Source organism: Oryzias melastigma, linkage group LG21 (genome assembly GCF_002922805.2).
Source record: "Oryzias melastigma strain HK-1 linkage group LG21, ASM292280v2, whole genome shotgun sequence".
NCBI classification, from domain to species: Eukaryota; Metazoa; Chordata; class Actinopteri; order Beloniformes; family Adrianichthyidae; genus Oryzias; species Oryzias melastigma.
This window is the reverse complement of record NC_050532.1, coordinates 21,700,317-21,723,543: the sequence shown is the minus strand read 5'-3', so window position 1 is coordinate 21,723,543 and position 23,227 is coordinate 21,700,317. Positions and strand designations below refer to the sequence as shown.

At 36.8% G+C, this 23,227-nt stretch overlaps 2 protein-coding genes across 3 annotated transcripts in view; both read right to left on the bottom strand.

The window, feature by feature from the left end:
- Nucleotides 1–1,721: 1,721 nt before the first annotated feature.
- On the bottom strand, nucleotides 1,722–11,918 carry chaf1b (chromatin assembly factor 1, subunit B). The gene is made up of 14 exons (XM_024287280.2): nucleotides 11,502–11,918; nucleotides 11,065–11,220; nucleotides 10,687–10,819; nucleotides 10,175–10,295; nucleotides 9,467–9,570; nucleotides 9,302–9,398; nucleotides 9,126–9,213; nucleotides 8,904–8,997; nucleotides 8,534–8,603; nucleotides 8,350–8,441; nucleotides 8,104–8,263; nucleotides 5,238–5,726; nucleotides 3,838–3,926; nucleotides 1,722–1,952 (listed from the first exon to the last, which is right to left on the bottom strand). The coding sequence occupies exons 1-14, from the start codon at nucleotides 11,553–11,555 to the stop codon at nucleotides 1,852–1,854; spliced, it is 1,848 nt and encodes a 615-aa protein (XP_024143048.1). The 5' UTR covers nucleotides 11,556–11,918; the 3' UTR covers nucleotides 1,722–1,851.
- Nucleotides 11,919–12,882: 964 nt separating this feature from the next.
- morc3a (MORC family CW-type zinc finger 3a) overlaps nucleotides 12,883–23,227 on the bottom strand; it is a 16,987-nt gene continuing 6,642 nt past the window's right edge. The window contains exons 10-19 of one of the 2 annotated variants that reach the window (XM_024286944.2): nucleotides 22,529–22,636; nucleotides 22,331–22,459; nucleotides 19,519–19,593; nucleotides 19,399–19,438; nucleotides 19,181–19,285; nucleotides 17,558–17,627; nucleotides 17,408–17,480; nucleotides 15,191–16,163; nucleotides 14,065–14,240; nucleotides 12,883–13,966 (exon numbers count right to left, since the gene is read on the bottom strand). In XM_024286944.2, the coding sequence (XP_024142712.1) occupies nucleotides 13,828–13,966; nucleotides 14,065–14,240; nucleotides 15,191–16,163; nucleotides 17,408–17,480; nucleotides 17,558–17,627; nucleotides 19,181–19,285; nucleotides 19,399–19,438; nucleotides 19,519–19,593; nucleotides 22,331–22,459; nucleotides 22,529–22,636 (1,888 nt within the window). In that variant the 3' untranslated portion in view covers nucleotides 12,883–13,827. Of the gene's footprint in view, nucleotides 13,967–14,064; nucleotides 14,241–15,190; nucleotides 16,164–17,407; nucleotides 17,484–17,557; nucleotides 17,628–19,180; nucleotides 19,286–19,398; nucleotides 19,439–19,518; nucleotides 19,594–22,330; nucleotides 22,460–22,528; nucleotides 22,637–23,227 lie in introns of both variants that reach the window. The other variant, XM_024286943.2, reaches the window with a different exon arrangement.

Below are 23,227 nucleotides of genomic sequence, written 5' to 3'. Positions count from 1 at the left end.
GCTAATTCACTGCGATTACGTAATCACTTCACAGCTGTGCAGTGTTGCATGTCTCTTCTTTAGAATCAGCTGGAATTACGATAATTGTGTCAACGGTTAAAGAGTTACTGTAATCAAAATAATGTAAATACTGCCCCTAAAGCTCTGGTGTTACAGGAAATTTGCTTTTTCAGAACTTATGTCAGTAAGAGAACTTCCGTTTTACTTTAATTTTAAAAAGTGATAGTTTTGCTTGGAAGATAAGAAACTTCAGACACTTTATTTTGAAGTGTTGTTTACTTCTGGTGAAAATGACACTGTAAAATCGGCTTATTTTTAGTATATAAGCTTATAATCCAGCATTTTTCTACATTTCAGAGCAAAAAATAAATAGTATTTTCACCACATTCTACTATATTTATAAAGATCAGGAACCAGCTATCTTGGAATATTCGTAAATTAATTTTCAAAAGCTAATTACGAGTATTCTTATTACAGCCCTAATAGCTAATAGGATAAAAGACAGAACTGAACTGAAAAAAACCTGTTAAAGAATATATTTTACATTTTGAGGAGACAAATGTTCCTGTATAAAATTATTCATAGTTCTAAACACTTTCTAAAAACTGTGTATTATTTCTCGATAGTGGTTGGGTAAATTACCTTTAAATATTCACTATAAAGAGGTACTTTTAGACTAGAACGGTATGAAAATTGACAATGATTTTAGTAAAAATACATTTGGATTTATTGGTTCTATATTTAGAAATGAAAATTATACAAACGTAATAAAATGTTAATTAAATTTAACATTGCTAATATGGTTCAAAGTATTTCAGGCTAAATTGTTTAATTCTGAATTTGGGTTTTACTTTGGCTGACATGGGCAATTAAGAAAATTTAAAAAAAGTATTTCTCAAATGTGGATTAATTAGGTAATAAAAGTGAAAAATATAGCTTTTATGTAATAAAACAAAACAAAAAGTTGATGTAGTGAAATTGCTGCTTCCATTGAAAAGATTAAACGTCTGCAAATGCTATCAATAATAATAAATAATGCCAGAAAAACAGATTTAAACGAAGCAAATTTTAAACCAGATTTTGAGAAATGTACTAAGATGTTCAGCGAAATCCCAACATACTTAAAGTGTGACTGAATCTGGATCAGAAAAGGGGTGGGTTTGCTCTGCCCACATCTCGGAGGTGAATTTTTAACGAACTCCTGCCGCTCTGCAGAAACTATGTCCTAGAAAGCTGTGTAATTGTAATTTAAATAAAAAAACACTGGGAATGCTTTTAACCCTTTAACAATTGAGGTGTCCGATGACGCTTAAACACAAAATATTTAACACTCTATAACTTTGTTTAACCGTCAATACAATCAACATCATTCCAGTGGATTTTGAAGGAAAAAAACGGCGCCACGCCGCTTTTCTCCTTCAGTTACAGTCAATCAAAGAACATAAACATTGGAGATCCAGTGTTTAAGAGTTAAAATAGACAAAAACTAATAGAATTCCTGCATATTTATCAATAAATGCAGATTAATGTGTTTATTATTGTTGCTATTTTATATTAAATATTCCTAAATATTTTGTAATTTTATGTAAATTGATTGTGTTGCAACTTTAGGACCTAAAAAATGAGTATTTCCAGAATAATTTTCCTTTAACATTAAAAATAAAAGACAGCTATAAGAGAAACAGTTTATTAGAAATGTAACAAACAGTTAAACACTCAAATTTCAGCCTCTGATCAAAGTGCTCGTCTTTTATTTGTCAAACTTCCAGACTCATCTTCTTTGAGTTCCTGACACTTTTTGAGCTTTTAATGTCATAAAGTAAGGGGGAAAAAATGGTGCTGAAGAACATGTTAATCCTGGCTGACGACGGCGGCGGCGGTCTCTTCGGCGGTTTTAGGCCTCTTGGATTCTGGGGGTTGGCACACTGGATCGGTGGGGGGAGAGGGTCGTTCTGGGGAAGGACAGGACGGTGTCAGAAAACATGTAACCTTTATGTGACACGGGAAAAGAGCGTAGGGTCAACTGAAGACCCACTCGAATCATCTTTTGATTCCTTTTAAAAGCGTTCCCAGAGGTTTTTATAATTATATTTATGCTATTTTTAGCCAAAAATTTAAAAACTTGTGTCGTTTTCTAGGACATAGTTACTGCAGAGTGGCAAACCCGTTAGAAATTCTCACAACACAAACTTAAACACAAATTGCAAAATTAAATTGTAATACCTCCTTTCAACCAGCAGGGGGGAGCACAAAGACAGTTTTAAAGCATATTTTCAAGAATTAAACAAGTTCATTTTAATTTGTCAAAAATGTGGCAATGACAAACAAACAGCACTTTTAAAGCCCAATTTATAGAAGTCAACAGACAAAAAAAAGTTGATTTAGGGTTTGGTTTCCCTTTAATTACCCCAGCATCATGTAATAAAACTGATGGTGACTCAAATTTACAATGAGGGATTTCTTTAGAACAAACAGCTGAATCTTAAGAGCTTAAAAACCTCCCAAATATTTCATACTTTTATTTTTACACTAATGACTAATACATGGAGTTGGAGCTGGCCTTAAGGACCCAATCTGATTAAAATAATCTTTTTTGTGTGTGTTCTTAACATGTTTTTGTAGCATTTTTCTTATAATAGAGGACCTACAGTATATGAAATAACTTTGGATTAGTGCTGCCAAACGATTATTTTAATAGTCGACTAATAACAAAGTAATTTATCCGATTAGTCGACTAATCGAGTCATAGGCAAACTGGATGTAAAGCACACATCTTAACCATCATTAGCTTTAAATTACCTAAAAACTAGATATATAGCATTACTTGCGATAATGCTAGTGTGAATGCTGTGAGCTGAATCTGACCGCTGAAGATGCTTTAATTGATTGCTAAAATCGCTGAAGCTGACAGGCAGCTAAAATATTAGTTAATGCCAAATTAGCTTAAAAAACAAACAAAAAAACTAATTAGCAAAATAGCTAGCACGTAGAATATTAGCTAAACTCAAAAATAGCCTAAAAACCCAAAAAGCCTAAATTTGCCAAAACAGCTAGCATGCAGCTAAAATATTAGCTAAACTTAAAAATAGCCTAAAACCTTAATAAATGCCAAAATAGTCTAAAAAGCTAGCATAATACCATTATAACTTTTAACTTTACAGCATTCCGACTCCATATAATATAAAGTAACAACTAATCGACTATTTAATTAGTTGTCGACTATTTTAATAGTCGATTAGTCGTCGATTAATCGACCAATCATGGCAGGCCTACTTAAGATTAAAACTACTTTTCTGAGTATTTCTTAATTCAAATCACGCTGGATCAGAAAATCAGATGCTGGAAAATGCTCAGATCAATGATGCAGCTACTGAAATGGGCGTGGCAAAGTCTCCCCTCCCCCTCCCCGCATGCTGGCCCGCTTACACTTAGTTGTGCAAGACATGATGACCGTTCAACCCTCTTGGTATAGTGAATTACAATTCTGGCTCAAAACTGTTTGAATGTATTGATCCAATGTTTCTTGTCGCTATTATTATTATTCTTTTGCGTCGCTAATGCTAGCTTAAAGCTATAAAACTGAGCTCCCAGCGACGGGAATGGGGGCGGGGTGTCAACAGTCCCGCCCACAAACCAGAATTGTATTTCTAGGGCTTAAAATATGTCTTAAAAAAATGACAAAGGCTTTTTGATTTTGGCTAAAACTTCATAATCATAACTAAAAGACAATTCTATAATAGAAAAAAAAATTATGATAGGAGTGGGAATTTTTGAATACAACATGTTAAATTCTCATTAATAAATCACATTTAAATTAAATATTCAGAAATAACAAACCATGTTTGGCCTTTTCTGTGGAGGAAGGAGCCTGAAAAAGTGAAGCAACGCTTGGAGATCGCGACGCAATGGGAGTCAGAGAAACTCTCCTGAAAACAAAGAGTTCACACAATCAGACAAGAACCATCATTTATCTGTTTTTTTTAAAGCACAAAGGTTTGAACATGAGGCGTACACAAAAGCATGCGGCGCCATTGTGGCGCTCAGGCTGTCAGTGGGGGGTCCAACGAATCCTTTGTCTGCACTGCCGGAGCGGCGCACATGTGACCCCCAAAAAACCCATTTAAAGCTGCATTTAATGGGGGTCAATTTAACATTTAACTTATTTTTCTCTGAAGTGTATCTATGAAAATGATCAGATTAGCTGTTAAATCATGAGGAGATGTTACTTTGTCCTAAAAACAAACAGATTTAACCCTTTAACACCAGAGTTTATGGTTTTTGATTTACTGAAACTTTTCAACCGTTAGATAATCAACGTCATTCCAGTACTGGAATGACGTTGATCGTGTTAACTGTTAAAAAGTATGTTAAAGATTTTGTGATTAAGGTGTTAAATCAGCACAAACAGGAACGTTTATTTATGAGGAGCCAGACTTTAAACAGCACAAAATAAATAATTAAAGGGATCTCCATTGCATCTGTGAGTCTTTAAGAAGTATATTTGCTTAATTTTTTCACATTTACTCCTTAAAGATTGAGAAATTTTATTGTTGTTGATTTTACATTAGTCAAATTTAAACATTTAACGTAAAAAAAATGCATTTTTATCCTCAGGTGATTTTCTTTCCCTCTAAAACTCTTAAAGTCTCATTTCAATTTCATCTTTTTCTTTATTTAAAACTCATATTACACTTGTACATTTTGAATTACCGTCAGATATCGAAAATTTTGTGAACTTTTTTGTGTTTTAAACGTCTTTTAGTCCTGCTTTTGCTGAAAAAAGTGTGACAAATTATGAATTACTGTAAGATATTCAAAACTTCATATGTTCAGGTGAAAAAAAAAAAGAAATTAAGAAAAGTTCTTATTTACTTATTATTTCAGTCAATATAAGTTAGTAAAATTTTTCTTCTATTCCGTTTTAGATTCTAATTCCGATTAGAGCGCCCCTAGTGGTGGAAGAAAAAGCCACAGAATAGCCACACCTTTGTATAAGCCGCATGGTTCAAAACTTAGAAAAAAGTAGCAACTTATAGTTAAAAAAAAATACGGTAGTTTTTTTAGTAAAGTTTGCTTTAATTTATATATTTTATAAATTTATATATATTCATATAAATATAAATTATATATATACATTTAGATCTATATTTTATAATCACGATTCTACTAGATAAAATGTAAAAAAAAAAGTTTAAGTCATTATTGAGGGTTTTGGATAGAGGAAGCAGCGTCTTCACCTGGGCGTGGGTCCCTTCGGGGTGACTTTCGGGGTGGTGGGTGTAGCCGTGTTTTGCACCTTTGGGGTGGAGGGGGTTATTTGTGGCTTGGTTGCGGGGGAGTTTTGGGGAGTAGCGGGAGACGCCGGCGTCGGCTGTGTTGAAGCTTTGGGGGGGCTGGGTTTGCCCCACCCCTCCAGGGTGTTGAGGGTGATCCGACGCGGCTGCGCTTTCGACGCGCCCTTCGGCGTGGCCTTCTTCTCCTCTGAGGGGGTAGAAGAGGAGGAGGCGTCTTTGCTCACGTTAGGTGAGGAACTTGCGAGCTGCGATGACGGCGGCGAGTTCTTGGATGCTGCGGGTCTCTTCCCTTTTTTCTCGCTACTGTTCGGGACAAAGACCTCTAAGGTGGGGGGCTCTTTGAGGGGGGTGCCCAGTTCTCCGGGAGAGAAGGACAGGAAGGAGCAGTAACCGTCTGTGGAGGACACGGCCAGGAAGGAACCATCGCCAGACCTGAAGGAGTCAGACAGAACAGAACAAAACGTTTCTATATTTTTCTGTTAAAAATACAGATTCAGACACAGAGCAAAAATTATTCGGCAGAGTTGTGTCATGATGACTGAATAATTCCAATGAGAAAAGGAGCACACACAAATACAAGCTATTTAACTTTTTTTCAAGTTTTGTGTCTCAAATGAAGTAGAATAGTGTGCAGAGGGGAAAAACAAGATTTATGATCAAATTAAGGTCAAGTCAAGGAAGGTGAGCCAATACTTCTGGTCATATAATGTATTTCTGTAATTTAACTTTTTAAAATCTCTTTATTTTTTAAACTTTGTAGACAAACTTCATCCATTTTCAGGACCTGCTGAATCTATTTTGGGTTACAGGGTTGCTGGAGCCAACTCAGCCACTGTCTGGCAAAGGGGGAGGGGCCTCTGGCAACATGCAAGATGGCGCCAGAAAAAATCTCTACCCTCTACCCTAAAATCTTGCAACTTTAGCCGGATGCGTTAGTGGATATTTCCTAAACTTTAAGGAAACCCTTTCAAAAATGATATTTTAAAAACTTTTCAGAACTATAAGATTTTAGGCTTTTAAATACGAATGAATTGCAACTGTCTAGCAGTTTAGTCTGCAAGATGAGCTTCAAATTGGACGGTAAACGTTTTATTTCTGTAAAGTGAATATTAACAAGTATTCAAATTTGTATAACTCTGGAGAAAAAGGCGTGAAATGCAGCTTTTTCTCTGTGAATCAGCTGATTGCGTAATCAGTTGTGGTATGTCAAAAGGAAAAAAGGTCAAAAGCTTAAAGCCGAGGGTTCCAGTTGAGGACTTCCGGCTAATAATTCCGGGCACAAATTGTATTTCTTTTGCGGCCGGCTCCGGCAGATGGAGGGACGTCTGGATTTTCATTTTCGGGAGCCATATTTTTTTTCTCTGTGGTCAGATTCTCTTGCAAAGGTGAGGTACACCAAGGGACAATTAAGAGATACTAATAAACCTTTAAGACAGTGGGAGGAAGCTGGAGTACCCAGAGAAAACTCATGTATGCACGAAGAGAGCTGAGCGATAAATCAATTTTATCGATTTATTCAAATCTGTAGTTTTAGACAATTTATTTTTGGGAAAAAAAAAAAATTGAGATTTTATTTTCCCTCCTTTTCTTTCTTCTTAAGTAAGGTCAGTCAAACATATAGTTTTTCGTTGTAAAATTATTTTTACGGTAAAAATTGCGCCAGGCCGGTAGATTTTTTTTTTAATTAATCCACAGCCAACTTGGCTGATGAGTAAAAATTGAATGTTGACCACGGGGGTTGTTTTATTTTTTGGATATGTCGCCCAGCTCTTTTTGTGAAAAATAGTTGCTTTGTTTCAGATGCCGACCTCTTTGATTTAATATTGTTTTATTGCCAGAAACCAATGAAGGAAAAAAGCTGCATGAATTATTAAAAGTTTAATTAACTACCTTCTTAATTTCCTTTAAGCTCCAGCTTTAAGTTTAGAAGGTCAAACTCTAATGTATAAATTAAAGACTGAAAAAAAAGATTTTATCCTTCAAACCTGCAACCTTTTCTGTGACCAGCAGGGGGAGACCTCTGATTAAATAGAACAAAAATAACTTATTGGGCTTTTTTGTGCTGAAATGAAGTTAAAGGCAACAGTGATGAGAACTATCTGTGTTTACAAAAAGCTTGTGCCATTTATGTTCCCATTTTTTTATGAAAGTCACCAAGAAAGAAAATAAATATATGAGGAAAAAGTCACAAATGATCAGAAAAGTCAGCATTTTACAAGAATTACAGTGAAAAATTCTGGTAAAACACAAAGTGCTGGTGGCTTTTTTTCTAATAAATGTATGTGTTTTAAAGTGGTAGATTTTCTAAATTTACTAGAAAGTTCATAAAAATGACTTTATTCTTGTAATTTACCAAATTTAAAGTCGTAATTTAAAACTTTTTATTTTTTTTTTGCTTGTAAAATGGCTCTAATATTCCGCCATACAATCCTGACAAAAAGTTGTTATAAATGAATAATGTTCAGGAAACTTAAAAAATGTAGGTACTCATTAGTAGGTTTGCGCCAACATGTTTCAGAACAAGAAGCTGCACTCTTCTGAATTTATAGATTTGTTCTCAAGAAAACAGAATAATTTATTAAACTGATTAACAAGAACAAGTGCATTTTAGTTTAAAAGGTAAACCAGAAAAATATGTAAACGTGAAAAACATGATCTAAAAACTGGATTTAAAAAAAGTTCCATTCTGGAGACAGACACCGGGACACTCGAGGGCGGTCAGCATCGCTATTGCTGTCACATCATCCAGATTTCTGGTTCTGAAAACTGTCAGAATGAATCAAAATATATAAAGGAGTTGTTTTTTTACCATGACAGGTCGCTGAGTGTGTGGTAGTGGATGTTGGACACCAGGCCGAACGGAAGGCTCTGCTGCGTATCGTACAGGAAGACGGAGTCCTCCGAGGCCACGGCAAACACCATCCGGTAGGGAAGCTTGAATAAGTTGGGGAGATCCTGGATGGATCCATCTGCAGATTCAAAGTGGGATTCAATATTTGTAACTGACAAAATAAGAAGTATTTTCTGTCATCTGTGGGGTTTTGTTTGTCCCTGCCTTCTCCCTTTTTGGTTCTGAGCTCAAAGTAAACGGGGCAGCAGCGCACAGCCAGCGTAGCTTTGGATGGACACGGCAGGTGAGCGACGGGCCTAAACAAGACGAGCGGGGATTATAGTTCCTGTGTTAGATCTTCACATGTTTTATTTCAGGGTTAAGATAAAAAAATAGAGACAAACTTCACCTTTTCAGACTTTTCCTGGAAAAGATGTAGGTGGTGTTAATGATGTTTTCTCCAACTTCCACACATCCAGCTGCAAAAGAAAAAAAGTCACAGTTTAGTAAGAGCCACTAGAGACTAATTGATGTAAGAAGTCCCTTTTATTCAAAATGGCGGCTTTCTGTTGGCTTTATCTCCATAGCAACCATTTCATACTTTGGTCACTTGGAGATACCGAAGAGATTTATGTAAGTTTCAGAAGAATTGGCAAAAGTAAACTTTTGGATTTCCTTAACAACTGTGGAAGCACTCTGGGATTTTTATCTTGAAAAGTGCTATATAAATAAAGGTTATAACTATTAATAATATTTTTTAAAACATGCTAGGAGTTTACCTGGGGTAAGAAGGAACGAGCCATCCGGCGTGAAGGAAAGACGGCGAAAGAAGGACCTCATGCTGTCGTCGTGGAACATTCGGTACTGCTTGGCCTGCAAAATAACAACCCAGTGACTTCACAGGCACAAAAAGGACATAATAAAACACATTTGAGGTGTTTCATTTCATTTTGGACTCTAAATACCAGATTGTGAACCTCAGAGGTGAAAACGCCACTGACCTCTCCCCCTTCTGCAGGCTGTCCTGAGCTCATTTTACTGACAGTGACGGCCTTTTTCTTAGTGTGGGTGCTGTAGACTCGCAACACCCTGAGGAAAAAAAAAAAAAAAACATCTTCAATCTGATCAAATCCCACCGAAAGAGGACATTACCCGGAGACTGGATCCAGCCGTTCACCTGTCGCAGCTGAGAGTGGCGACATACTGCCCCAGAGGATCCCAGGTCACTCCCTGCACATAGCTCTTGTGATCATTTAGGATACACAACTTCTGTCCTAATGGGAAAAAATACAGAAAATTAGCTGAATATAAATATATTCTTGTTTGAAACTCAGAAACAAACCTTTATTGACGTCCCACATGATAGCGGTGTTGTCAACAGAGCCCGACACCATGAAGTTCCCATTCCTCGTCCAGCAGATGTCGTATACGTCTTCTATGTGACCCCTAGGAACAAAACGGTTGATAGAAAATACTTTTTTGAACAAGAAATGGTGGGTTTGCTAAGAATTTACAGGTTCTACTACATTTTTTGCATTAGACAAGATGTCAAGATGTGACCATAGTGAACAAGTTGTGGTGCAAAAGCTCAACTTTAGTGAAATTATAAAAAATAAATAAATAAATAAAAAAAATAAAAAATAAAAAATGCATTTTTATAAATAACCTGAGAAAATATGACTGAGTTCTTAAATCTGAAAAGAACTTGATAATTACAATTATTACTTATTAATATATTTTGGACTAAATTTAAACAAATATGGAAGGATTTATTTTTGTGTTGATTAGCTTTGCAAAAGATGTCTTGAAAATGGTGTTTTTTTTTAATTTTTTTAACATTGCTCATGACAGATGATGTCCTAAAAAATTGCATTTTTTTTATTTTGGGGAAAAAACAGCATAAATAAAATGATTAAAAAATCACTTGAAATGCTTTTACAATAGACCAAAAGTCAATTGAAGTGGGTCTTTAAACATTTGGTGAATTTTAGTGCCATAAAACAGAATAAAGCGAATATAAATGAAGAGTCAAACTTCTCTGCTTGTGTACCTCAGTGTTTTGACCACAGACCAGCTCTCCTTGTTGAGCAGAGCGTCTTCATCCTCTTGGAACACGGGAGTCTGCTCGGGCTCCTTCGTATCGTTCAGCTTCCACAACAGAATTGCTGCATCTGAACACAAAATCATATCAAATAAATAATTTTTAAAAAGAGAGCAAAAGAAAACTACAGACACATTTAAACAAGTAGAAACCCCATTAAAATTGTAAATAAAGGTTGGGTATTTATGTATTATGATTTGATAATGACATGCTGGTGATTGATAAATCCTCACACAGATAATATTTATATTATGTGGGCTTTATGTAGTCATAGTTATGTAGTTGAATCAGGATAAGGGAGGAGGCTAAAATACACTTTCAATAATCTTTTTACTCTCAAGTTCTGTCAAACTGAGACTCTTTGGAATGACTTCAAGACTGAGTTATCAGTGAGTGGATACATTTATCTATTGTTGTTACTGCAATACGTTTAAAATAAATAAACTAAACTATATTCTTACCATCCCCTCCGGAAGCGAGGAGATCTCCGTTGGGGCTGAAACGAACCACGTTGACAGCCTTCGTGTGTCTGGCCAGGTTTGACAGGAAGTCCACCACGGCCTTCCCGTCTGGACCCATGTCCACCCGCCAGAGCTGCAGAGACATCAGGGAGAACAGGGTTTGGCAATGTCTGATCAATCAAACCACATTAAAGGACAGTTTACTCTGGTATCTGTGAGGTGTGTGGGGTTTGGCACAAAGGTAGCTTGCAGCAGAAACATTTCAGAGGTAAAGGATTCCTCTTATATAGACGTATAAATAAATATCTTTTAAAATATCCATCCTTTTGTATCCCATGACCCTATCCAAGCCATTATGGGGCTCCGTCCTCCACTCACCCTGACGGTGGTGTCCACTCCAGCTGTGGCCAGTCTGCGTATCCGTCCATCCGTGCTGTGCTGAAAATCTAAACTGTAGACAGGCTCTTTGTTGTGCCATGCAATTTCACACGTTACCACCTTCATTTTTTTCCCGCGCTTCAAATGAAAACTGACCTATGGGGGACAAAACGGTGAAAAAGTTTCGATTTAAATTTAATAACCGTTTAGAATAAGAGAGGCAAATGGGAACAGTGACAATTAGTTACTTTAGCCGAATGGTAGAACAGCTAGCTTTCATTTAGCGGCTCCTATCTTTGCTAAGGAGACAGACGTCACGTTTAAAAACACTCGTTTATAAGATGCTCTTAGCCTTTAAGATGACGAAAAACACGCTAACAAGTTTTTCCATTTTATTATTGGAGAATAACAACTATTTGACCGAGTTAGCCGTTTACCTCTAAGGTTGTCCGGATGAAGCTGCCTGAGAGACTTTCCCGCGTACAATTCATTCAAAACTTCCGGTCAAGGAAGTGATTGGATATGATGGGAGGGGCAAAAGACGGAAGTAGACGAATATGAGGGCCCGGATGTGGATTTTTTTTTTATAAATACAAATAAAAATAAAAGTGAAAAATAAAAATAAATAAAGTACAACAATTTTAATATGCCTTGTACACTAATACAAACACATAAACAAGGAATTAAAATAAAATAAAATGAGTCCATTTGAGTTTACGATTTAAAGTCACTTCTTTCTCTATTTACTGTTTCATTTATTATTGTTTATTATACTTTATTAAATAAATGTATGATAATGTATTTTATATAGTAATGATCCCACAGTTGCCAGCATTTACTCTAGACAACATCATTTTTGGCGTCATAAATTATAAAATAAAATAGAAGAAATTCTCATGAATATTATTATACGCCTTACCAAATTAATTACACATGAACATAAATATGTGAAGGTCCCCACAAATATTTGAATATTTACTGGTAAATTTAAAATAGCTTTAGAACAATTGAAACTACTAAAAGTGCTAAAAAATAGATATCTTCCTTTCATTTTGAAAGACATGTAAGATTTATTTCCCTTTTCCCTCATCACTCAGTTTTAATCAATTTAATTGTTTATATATGTTTTATTATACATATTATATTATTCTGTATTTATTCCCTCTAATTATTTTTTTCTGATTCTTTCGATCCACTCAACTCAATTCAATTTGATTCAATTCAATTTTGAGTTTACACGGTTTACACATCTAGACACATTCGTTTAAAAAATACAATAATAATCTACATTTGCTTTGAAGATTTTCATATTAATCTGATACAGTTTACAAAGTGTAAAATGTATTAGTGAAATAATAATGAGATTGTTAATAACATACAGTGTTACATTGATTCTCAAACGGAGAAGCTCCAACAATTGTTCTGCCTCTCCTGAAGGGCGTCTCATTTTGACCACTAGGTGGCGATCGCACTACACCATTACTCCATAGGAGAGTAGGAGCAAAAAACAGTTTTAGACCACAAACGGTTACTTTAAAAAATAGAGTTTGGAAAATTCATGCCATTGAGTAAATAAAGATTTTCATTTACTTAGTAATGTGTGGTTAGGTCGAGTGAGCCTTAGCATTAGCCGTTCTGTGGGAAATCCCATTATCAAACTAGCGGACTTTAGCTCTTTGTGTTAGATCAATCTCTACTTTATGGATCGATTATTGATCTATTGCTACCATGTGATTGGCTGATGAGAAATTTGCATTAATGATCAGTTGGACAAGTGTACCTAATGAAGTACTTCTGTAGATATAAATCACAACAAAATAACTTAAGCAAGTCATGTTTTATTGATGCACTCCTAATACACTTCTTTTATCTGCACTTTTTTTGCTTCCTTGGGTATAAAAGTAAGAAGAAAACATTAAACATGTTTTGAAATGGACAAAAAAACACAGATAGCATTAACACTGAAAAAAAAAGAAATAAATAGCCTTGTTCATGTAGTTATGTGCATGGGGTTAATTTTATCAATATTCAATATGATCAAACATCTTGGTTAAAGATTATTTAAGTTATCTTTACTATGAATAATTTGTACAACATATAATTAATAAAACACACAGAAGATTAAAAAGAAAAACAATGAAAACATGTCTTTAAAAAAATAAAAAAAATCAAGTGTTCTGTCCCACTTGTACTCAGAAAATCCAAACAAAGTGCAAAACTTCCACATCCTTTGTGTCTTCCACAGTGTTCAGGTGAACCGGTGCGCCGGAGCTTATTGCAACTGAAACTGTTCAAACAGCAATCGTACTTGATTTATAAAGATCAAAACTTAGCAGTTCTACTCCATTGCTACTAAACCTGTTATCATCACACCACAGTTTCTAACAGAAACAAACTCGATGTCTCAAACACTCTCAAATAGAAGAGTCTTCATACACCAACCAGGAACAGGAAAGCTACACTCAGACGCCGAGATGAATAAAAAAAAAGATTAAGCTTTTCAGCTGTAAAATAGGATTTTCAGTATTATTTCAGACACAGGAATCAACAGCCAATGATACATAATTTTGAATAAACACAACTTAATTTCCACACAGACGCAGTTTCATCAGCACAGGGGATTCTTAAGACAGTTCATCACGGATCCCAAAGATCGTTCTCGTGACTGGAAGGGACATTTTCATCAGTCCAGGTTTATGCAGGACCACCACGATGAGCGTTTCCATTTGTAAAAAGTGTCTTTATGTTTAAGGAGGAGAAGCATCAGTTAGAGTCTAAGCTGGACAGGTACTGTTCCAGGATTTCATCGATGACATTACATTCATAGTTCACTTGATCCAATTCAAGAGCTGGCATGTAGGAGACGAGAAGGCGGCCGACGTTTTGACGAAGTTCAATCAAACTAAAAGGGAATAAAAAAGAAAAGTATATTAAAATTTTGAGGAATTGCTACAATCATGAAAGTCATTATAAAACAGAATGATTCGTTAGCAAACAAACCTGGTCATGGCCTCAGAGGTGGAGTTTAAATCAGCTTCTGCTGATCCTCCTGGTTTCTCTGCATGTGAAGCAGAAAAATGAAGGCCTCTTGTGCTGTCAGCTTGTTGCTGCAATTTGCATCTCAGCTCCTCACACTCAGCTGCCAGGCTTGATTTTTCCTCTTCTAGGCTATTAAGCTGACAGTAGAGAAGAGTGAGAGGTTGAGAGCAGGTCAATGAAACCAAAATGAGTTTTACAGTTGTTCAAATCAATAATATAACCATTTATTTTTCATTTGTTCCCTTTATTGGAATAAAGTCTGAACCAAGTTTAGCAAGATGAAAGTACTGGATCCTAGTGGTGTGGTTGAAACTCCAATCCCCAGAAAACAGCTGAAGGCTTTAGAGCAATATTGAGGTTGGATCAACAGCTCCTCTTTAAAAACCAAGATTTCTCAAAATCTCTTCCTCTGTAGTCGCTCCCATGTAGCTTGCCAGTCCATGACCTGAATAAGACGCTGTTGCTCCTTTGATAGATGATGATGAGTGCTAGCGCTGTGACAGAAATCTGAATGTATCGGCTGTAAATCAAAGTATTGTTCCCATTTAATTGGTTTCTGTTTATTCGCATTGCTATGATTCAATGGAAACAGTGCAGTACAGAACTTAAAGCCCAGATGTGAGCTCGTGTGATCCTGGAAGAGCAGAAGTGGGAGAACGGACGGGCTATCCGTTCGTTCACTTCTCCTCATTCAGGATCGCGTCTCAGAGGAAGCAGTCTAGTCCAAGATGCCCAGACTTCCCCGTCCACGGTCACTTCCTCCAGCTCTTCTGGGAAGACCCTGAGGCATTCCCAGGCCAGCCAAGAGATGCTGGCCAAATCCCAATTGCTTCCCAACTCCTCTGATTCCCTCCCTATTGCTCAAATTGTGGAGAGAGACACATTTCTTCAAGTAGGTATGATTTAAAGCACAGAAGTTTACATTTAAATGTATTTTAATAATCAACGTGACGCTTGTTTTTTGTCACTTCACACTCTTTGGTTTCACGACCAATGATGAGTAAATAGCGGCAGCCCTTCAGATTTAGTCTTCAAGTTAGAAAATGTTTCAACAGGACAAGTAAACATGAGAATCTGGGACACCAACCTGTAGGCGGAGCTCGTCCATCTCCTGGTTTCTTTTATCCAACTCCTGGACTAAACATCCCACTTTAAGTGAAATTTCATCAATATCCTTTTCTTCAGCACTTAGATTAGTTTTCCTTTCAGCGGCTGCTATTAAAGCCTGTTTATCCTTAACCAAATCATGCACTTTCTGCTTGGCCCTCTCAAACAGAGCCTTGTAGTCCCTTCCCTCACTTTTCTCCGCCTGGCAGGGCTGGTTGGAGCCCGCCTTCTGGCTGGTCTCGGACAGTTTCTTTTGCATTTCCTGCAGCTGGACGGTGAGCTCCTGCAGCTCCTCTCTGAAGTTGTCTCTCTCCTGGGCGGTGTCCTGGAGGAGCTCCAACAGCTCGTCCTGCTGCCTCTGTACCTCAGTAATACTTTGACTCTCATGGGAAGTGCCGCCCTTCTCCATCAGCGTCTCTCCGTTCTGCAGGTTCTCCTCAGTCTGACTGTTCTTCTCTTGTTTGAACTCAGTTATCTTCAGACTTTGGGCATTCGCGCTCTGTGTGCTACTAAATGCTCCCGGGTTCACAGTTTTATTCCCTTCCGTTAGACTTTGGCTCTCCTTCTCCAGCTTCACTTTGAGGATCTCTGTCTGGGTGGTGGCACTGGCCGTGTCTGTAGGACATCCCGTTCCTGCAGGGTTTTGTTCAGAGGGGGCGTCCACGGCAGCGTCGTCGGTACAGTCCAGCAGCATGCTGATGCTGTTTACAGACTCTTCTGTCTTCACCTCCTTTTTCACTTTGCCAACATCATAGACAGGCTTTGCTGGCTTTGGCGTGCTGCAGGACTCCAAAATGGAAACGTCGTCATCGGTGCTGTCGTCTAAATCCTCCACTTCAGCGGGCACAGATGGGGAGCGTGCATCTATTTCTGCCGAAGCGCTTGAGATCCTGGATGGGAGACTTACACGAGGTCGTTTTGGGGTAGTCAAAGGAGAAGGGGGCGGCCTTTTTCTGCCCAAGAGCAAAAACAACAAATTTAGATTAATCCTCATCAAAAAGAAACAGAAAAAGTATTTTTCTTTGTCATGTCTGAATTCACTCCCCACTCTGTAAACCTTAAAAGAGTATACGCTGTATTCATGTACAGTATAAGTTCTGTTCTGAGGTGCAACTTATACTCAGGAGCAACTTATAAGTCATTAAAAAAATAGATACTGGTTCATATATTCATTATTTTCCTTCTAACAACTGCTAAAGGACACAGTAGGTGTGTGTGTTATCAGTATATGCTACAGACAGAAATGCAGAAGAAGAAATGCTGTTCAAAACAAACATGGAGGAGAATTTGATCATTCTCATTTCTTATTTGCGTCTTCTATGGACTAATGCAGGACAGTAAGTAGTCAAACTGTGTTACAGAGAGATGGAAGTACTGGGATGGGGTCCGGCAACTGCTATATCCCCGAAAGGGATATGGCGGGTTAAGAAAATGGATGAATGTTCAGGACAAGAATGGTCGAATCAGTCCTTCATATAGGAATTCCTGATTGGTTGATAACACTTTGCCCTCACCAAAATTCAGATTTTTGACTGAAATAGCGCTGCAGGACCTTAGATTTGGTCTGTACATTGACTTAACATTATACCCGCACAAATTGCGTTCGGTGTGAATGCAGCTTTACGCCGGGCTAGTTGGAGTTGTTCAGAACTATTGCACTTTTCTCCCAAAAACGAGATTTATACTAAAGTGCAAATTGCATATGACCGTTTCTTCTTAATAATGCATTTTTTTTTGGCTGCTGAGACACTCCAGAGCAACTTAAAGTCCAAAAAAATACAGAAGATGTCCTAGCTTTTAACACAACTAGGACAAAAAATGACCTTCTTCTTTTTTAAATCCAGTATGTGATGTCATCATCAGCTTTTTCTCATTTGAACGCAATGCATTGTGGTCTATATTTACCAGTCTAGTGAGAGTTGATGTGCGTTAGTTTGAAACTTTCCAGAGCACTAATTACTGGAAATGTAGATTAGGACACCCCGAAAAAATCCATAGCATCCAATATAGTGCACTAAGTAATGAATGAATTCAGACATAACGATGCTGTGAGCAAAATGAGGAAAAAAAAACAACTTATGGATATAACGCCACATTCCTTAAACTGGATATCAAAATCCCAGGCCTGAAGAAAATATTGGCACCAACGAGGCCAAACCAGCAGATGCAAATATGATGAAAAGTATTAGTCACTCACAGAGCAGAGGGGTTGGTGGACAGCGAGCATACATTGGTAATCACTGGAAGTCCATTGCTTTCAGAAGGACTCACTGCTGCAACAAGAAGAAAAATATTTCAACACTTTTGTTTGTTAATCAAATAACTGAGCAAAGAGTGATTTGCTAACCTGCTTGTGAAATGGTGGAAGACCTGAGGAGAGGAGACCTGTTCCTCGGGGTCGTGGGAATGGAAGGAGACTGCACACACAAACAGTAAACCCTGTTAACTATTGATCATCTTAAACTAAACATGCTTGGTCATACGCCAAGAGTGCCACCAGCACGTAAATCCACACCTGTATGTTGCAGTGTGTCTATTTTTCTGTAGGAAATGATCTCAAACATATTTCTGTAATGCATTTTTAGCATTTTCTAAAACAAAAACTTTCGCTGGACTTAGGTTTAAAAAACAGAACCGTATGTTACATCATTAAACCGAATCATGGGGAAAGTGAATTGTTCTATTCAAGTGTCCTTACATTGTGTCAAACACAAGCTGTGCTCAATTTAAGAAGGATTTATTGTTACAGTTTTAATACATTACATCAGCTTCAATATCAGCCAACTGAAAAGTTTTCCTTCATTATTTACTTACTTATTAGCAAATGTAAAAAAATGTTTTTCCCAAATATTTTATTTTCTGTTGTTGTTTTGTAATACACCCATCATATGATGTACTGAAACAAAAAAATAAAAATAAAAAACAAAAAAAAAGATCAAGGTTTGAATAGAATCATTTAAAGTACATAGTTGCATCCCGAGCTTGACCAAAGCCTGGGGAGAAAAAGTTGCCAGAATTTTCATTTATAATTTTTTTTTCCTATATTATTATCTTTATTTCAAAGGCAGCTTCTAAATGTTTAAATGTATTTAAATGTTATTTTAAATTTATAAAATCCTACTAATGGGTTGAGGCCATTAAATCAGTGTTTTTTTTATAAAACATAACGTGGCCTTAAAAATAATTTTGAGTTTAATTTAAAATGCTTTATTTATAATTTAACTTGGACATTTGGGGGGATGGGAGGCAAAAATTTGTATTTTAAGGGGTACTCCAGATAGATTTGGTATTTTCAACAATTTTTAAGCATTCTTTTTTCTCCGTTTTTGTAGATTTGGTCTCAAGACATGTAAATGTAATCAGAAACGACATGTTTAAGTTTTATGTTTGTGTCCAAAGTTCAGATGTGTCTTCATAAATAGGCCTCAATGAGCAAATGTTATGATGTTACCTATATAAATAGCCTATTGTGTGTGAAGTACTTTGTGTTTTATGAAATATATGTTTTGAAGCATTTTTCAAAAAATAATTTAGCTTTTTTTTTTTTTTTTTTTTCTTACTTTTTACTCAGTTTTATGATCCGTTCTGTCTTATGGGGTCATGTGGAATCCCACAATCCCATAAGACAGAACGCTGAACCTTAAAAAAAACATAAAAAATACATTCACTGGTGACTCTGTAAGGGGGGGGATAACAGATGACCGTAAGGGTCAGAACAAGGGCTAAAAACATTTGCTGTTAGCTCCTTCCACACGGGCAGAGGAAGCGAGCTTTAAGCAACAGGTTTTATGCAAATTGGCCGCATGATTTGCATTCGGTGTGAATTGCAGCATATGCAGATCACGTTTACACAAGCCCTAAACAATGGATGTAGCTATGCTTTACTGTATCGCTAGTCATTTTTGTGGCCCTGCTCCTGTTTTGGATACATGCTGAACACACATATAGGTCAGCAGTAAAGCAGGCGTACCATTTGATGCAGCTGCCGTCTCAGACTCTCTTGTTGCTTTTTCAGGGCGTTGTTTTGTGCCGTTATCGCAGCAAAACGGTCCTGCTCCTGCTGTCGAAAAATTTGCTGAGTGCAACAAAAAGACATTTCAAGTCTTTAGAGAATCGAACATTAATACCATTGGTAAAGCATTTGAAAAAGGTTGATTAAACTGTGCTCCTCATTAGGAGATGATGTACCTGCTGTATTTTCTCTTTTTTCATCTTGTCCTCCCTCTCGCTGAAATAAATAAAAGTTGTTTAAAAATTCTTGCAAGTATTTTATTTCTATTTCCCTCCAGAGAATGAAAACGGCCTCACTGTAGCTTGTAGGTCTTGCGATACGATGGCTGTTCATCGTCAGAATCTTCAGGCTCCTCCTCCACCTTGCAGCTCCTGTAGGAAGGAGCAAAAGAGAAAAAAATTTGTTAGGTACACACCGGGCATGAGTGCTTTTAGCACTGGTGCTGCTTTATACTAGCGCATGTACCTACAGTTGGAAGAGGCTTACTGTGTTCAGTATTTTTTCTTATTATTTGACGGTACTTGGCTGGCACTTCTGTGTACTAAAAAGAACACAATCCAAACATCATTACCAAGTCTGAGTCTCTGATTGGTCCAAGTTTAACTTTAAACATGTGTTTAGTGATGGTGTATGTAGAGTCAAATAACATGCTTAAAAACTTGCGTACCGATGCATAAGTGCAAGAGTTTTGAACATGGAAGCCTGAACGCACACATACTTGAGTTTACGTAGAATTTTTATTGGAAGTGGTCACTTAAACGCGCGTTACCGAGCCTGGTGCGAACATAGCATCAGACTTAAAAAAAAAAACCTGGGAACATCGTTTATTTTCATTTCAGGTTTGTATTTGGGTAGAAATTAATTAGGTTTATTAATAAATTAGGTTTATTCAATGACTTTGTTGTCAGAATGACTGCTATTTAAACTCCACTCTCAAATCACATAATTTATTCTTTAGATTTTTTGCATCTAAAATTCTCTTAAGCGAAATGATACATTTACACCGGTCTCGGAAATGTGCGTTTGAGCTTCCCATGAAAAGTCTATGTAATATATGCGTTTCAGGTTTCCACCTTCAAAGCTCTCATGTTCATGTGTCGTTATGCATATTTTTTGAAACCTGTTTCCGTGCTCTATTTACAAAACACAAGCCACTGAACAATTAGTTAAACCAGGTCGAACTTTGACCAATCAGGGACTTGGATTTGGTAGTGATGTTTGGATGGAGTCCTTTTGAAAACATTGAAGTGTCATATGTTTAAAAATTGATCATGAAGGAGAAATGAATAATTGTGGCTTGTGCCCTGTGCAGCCTCTTCCAACCTTAAGTAAATGCAGTAGAATCGGGTAGCAACAGTTCTGTGTGAACACCATATGCTAAAAGCTTGTTCAAGAACCAACATTTAGTGTATTCTTGAATGCGCCACACATTCCCGGTGTGTACCAGAACTTTAAAAGAATCCTGCTGTCATTGCCACATATAGACATATATAGTTCTATAAAACCTCGGATATGATTCCGTTTCTTCTGTTTGTCTAAAGACGATCCTGTTCTCAGCAAGTCCTAATATTAGATAAATAAATCTAAACTCAAAGACAAAGATTACACAGTATTAAGTACAATATCTCTTTTATTAGTACAATACTGAACCACATTAGCATTAGCTTGTAGAGATTTAATCGTAATCTATCGGGATCTCTAAACTATGATTTGGGGTTTTAAGTATAGACTCCATCACCATAGACGTTCATTCTTTGGAAAAATTGGCAAAAATCCTAATTTTATTTCCACTTGAGAATAATCTCTCAACAAATAGTTTCATGATCGTTTCCAGACTGAAGAGCAAAACCACCACCTGCTCTGAAATGATCACATTTTCTTCCCTCCGGCCAATTTAATAACTTCTGAGAGCAAAAATGAAAACCTGGAGGTTTAAGCAGCGACAGTCTATTAGAACTGGACAGTTAATTCCCTCCCCCTCGTGTTCCAAATAGGAAGAACCTGTTGGTCCCAGAAAGTAAAAATCCCATAGACTTCAATTGAGAAATAAACAGCTATTAATCAGTCATTCTATTTGTCAAAAAAACCATTCTTGCTCTGGTAAATCTTTTGAACATTTTCCTGCTAAACGTGTTTTTTTTCCATGATATATTTTCTTTATCACAAGTTATTCAAGTTATGAACTGATCAATCAGAGGCCTCAATGTGGTGCCCGCTGTCCCCCACCTTAAGCACTCCAAATCTTTGACAGATTCTCCCGAGGCCAATTTCAGTGAAAGGGGTGTGGCTTTTCAACAAGCTCACTCCTGAATAGCAAGCGTGGTTGCTCTAAAAATGATGACTCAGATCAATCACTGCTTACTTACGTCATCTGGTTCCAAAATGGCGACTGAATTTACTTAATTTTGTTGAAACCAAAGGTTAGGCATTTTCTATGAGCGGCATCGCAAGAGTTTTGACTATCTCTAGATATATCAGTGGGATTAAGCAGATGATTGAACATCTAAGGATTATGAATTCACCAAACAGACTATAAGCACCATCTAGATATAAAGTTCATAGAAAATGATTTTTTTATCCTTAAAGTCAGAGGAAAGTGGATGATTTTTCGTACCATAGAAGTACACGGTTATGTTACTATGGTTTAAGTATATAGGTCTTAACAGAACATTTACAGTGAAATATAAGTGTGTTATCAATGGTTGTAAAGTGCAGAAAATTGTTTATGTATTTATGGAATGTCCAAAAATTTCACTAAGACCTTTAAGAACAACTAACTATTTGGTCAACTTTTCCATTTGATCCAACCTTAAATGTTTTGATGTCAACATGTACTGTGGTCATTTGAGGTATTTTTTTTTAGGCTAAAGCTAAAATCCCATTATTTGTAACACAAATGGGTGTGTGAAATGTTTTGGTTTTTACCCAGCCCCTGGGGGAGAGGTGAGCTGCAGACGCAGCGACGCTCTGGAACCATTTAGCACCAAATCTTGGCTCATAGAGCAGCAGGTGTGCAACCGTATTGCATAAAAAAAAAACCCATGTGTGTAGGTGAAGCATGTAAATGAGTCCAGTTGTATGCATTGTCCAATTATTATTACATTTTACCTGAACTGAGGGTCCGGGTTCATCCGGCAGAACCACTCGGTTGGCAGCTTGCTGCAATCAATCCCATCCGGGAGTTTGCGCCACTTCAGGCAGCCGTCACACTGCACCCAGTTCTGGTCCGGTCGCTTTCTGAGGAGTCAGTTTGGTTCAGCAACTTCCCATGATTACATGGTGCCAGTCAGTGCAGATTATACCTACATGGTGTCCTCCACTGGTATGGAGCTGTTTGGGTCTTCGGTTTTCCTCCTATACTGCGTCTCTTTCCAGTAATCTTCAAGCTTTATCCCTAAATTGTTCATGGTTTTTCTGTTTGGAGACGTAAAGCTTATGAAACTTACAGAAATGTCTAACAAAAAGGAAATGCAGTATTTATAAAGTATTTATTCAGCCACCAATTGTGCAAGTTCCACTTAAAAAGATGAAAGAGGTCTTAATTTTCATCACAGATCAGGGGTCTGTAACTTTTAACACTTAACGAGCCATTTAGGTTGATTTCTCACTGACCAGAACCCACTATGAGCCACACATCCTTTAGAAAAATAAGACCACTTTGTATTTTTTTTTATGAGAAATATAAATATAATTTTTTTTCCATAAATAAAACAAACTTTTAGAGAAAATTGATTTTTCCCCAAAAATACGAAACAGTTTATAACTTTTAACAGAAGTTCACAAGACTTCCGTTTCAAAATAAAAGACTTCCTGTGTCACATAGGATCATCTCGGTAAAGCAAATCTAGTGGTAAGAAGTGTAACGTACGGTCGGGGGGAAAAAAAAGAAAAAACATTTTATTTTTAAACTTTTCTTGTGCTTTTTAGCCAGAAATACATAAATCTAACTTTTTGAAATTAAAACAAAGCTAATTAATTGTTTTGGGGTTTTTTTTTTTTAACCAC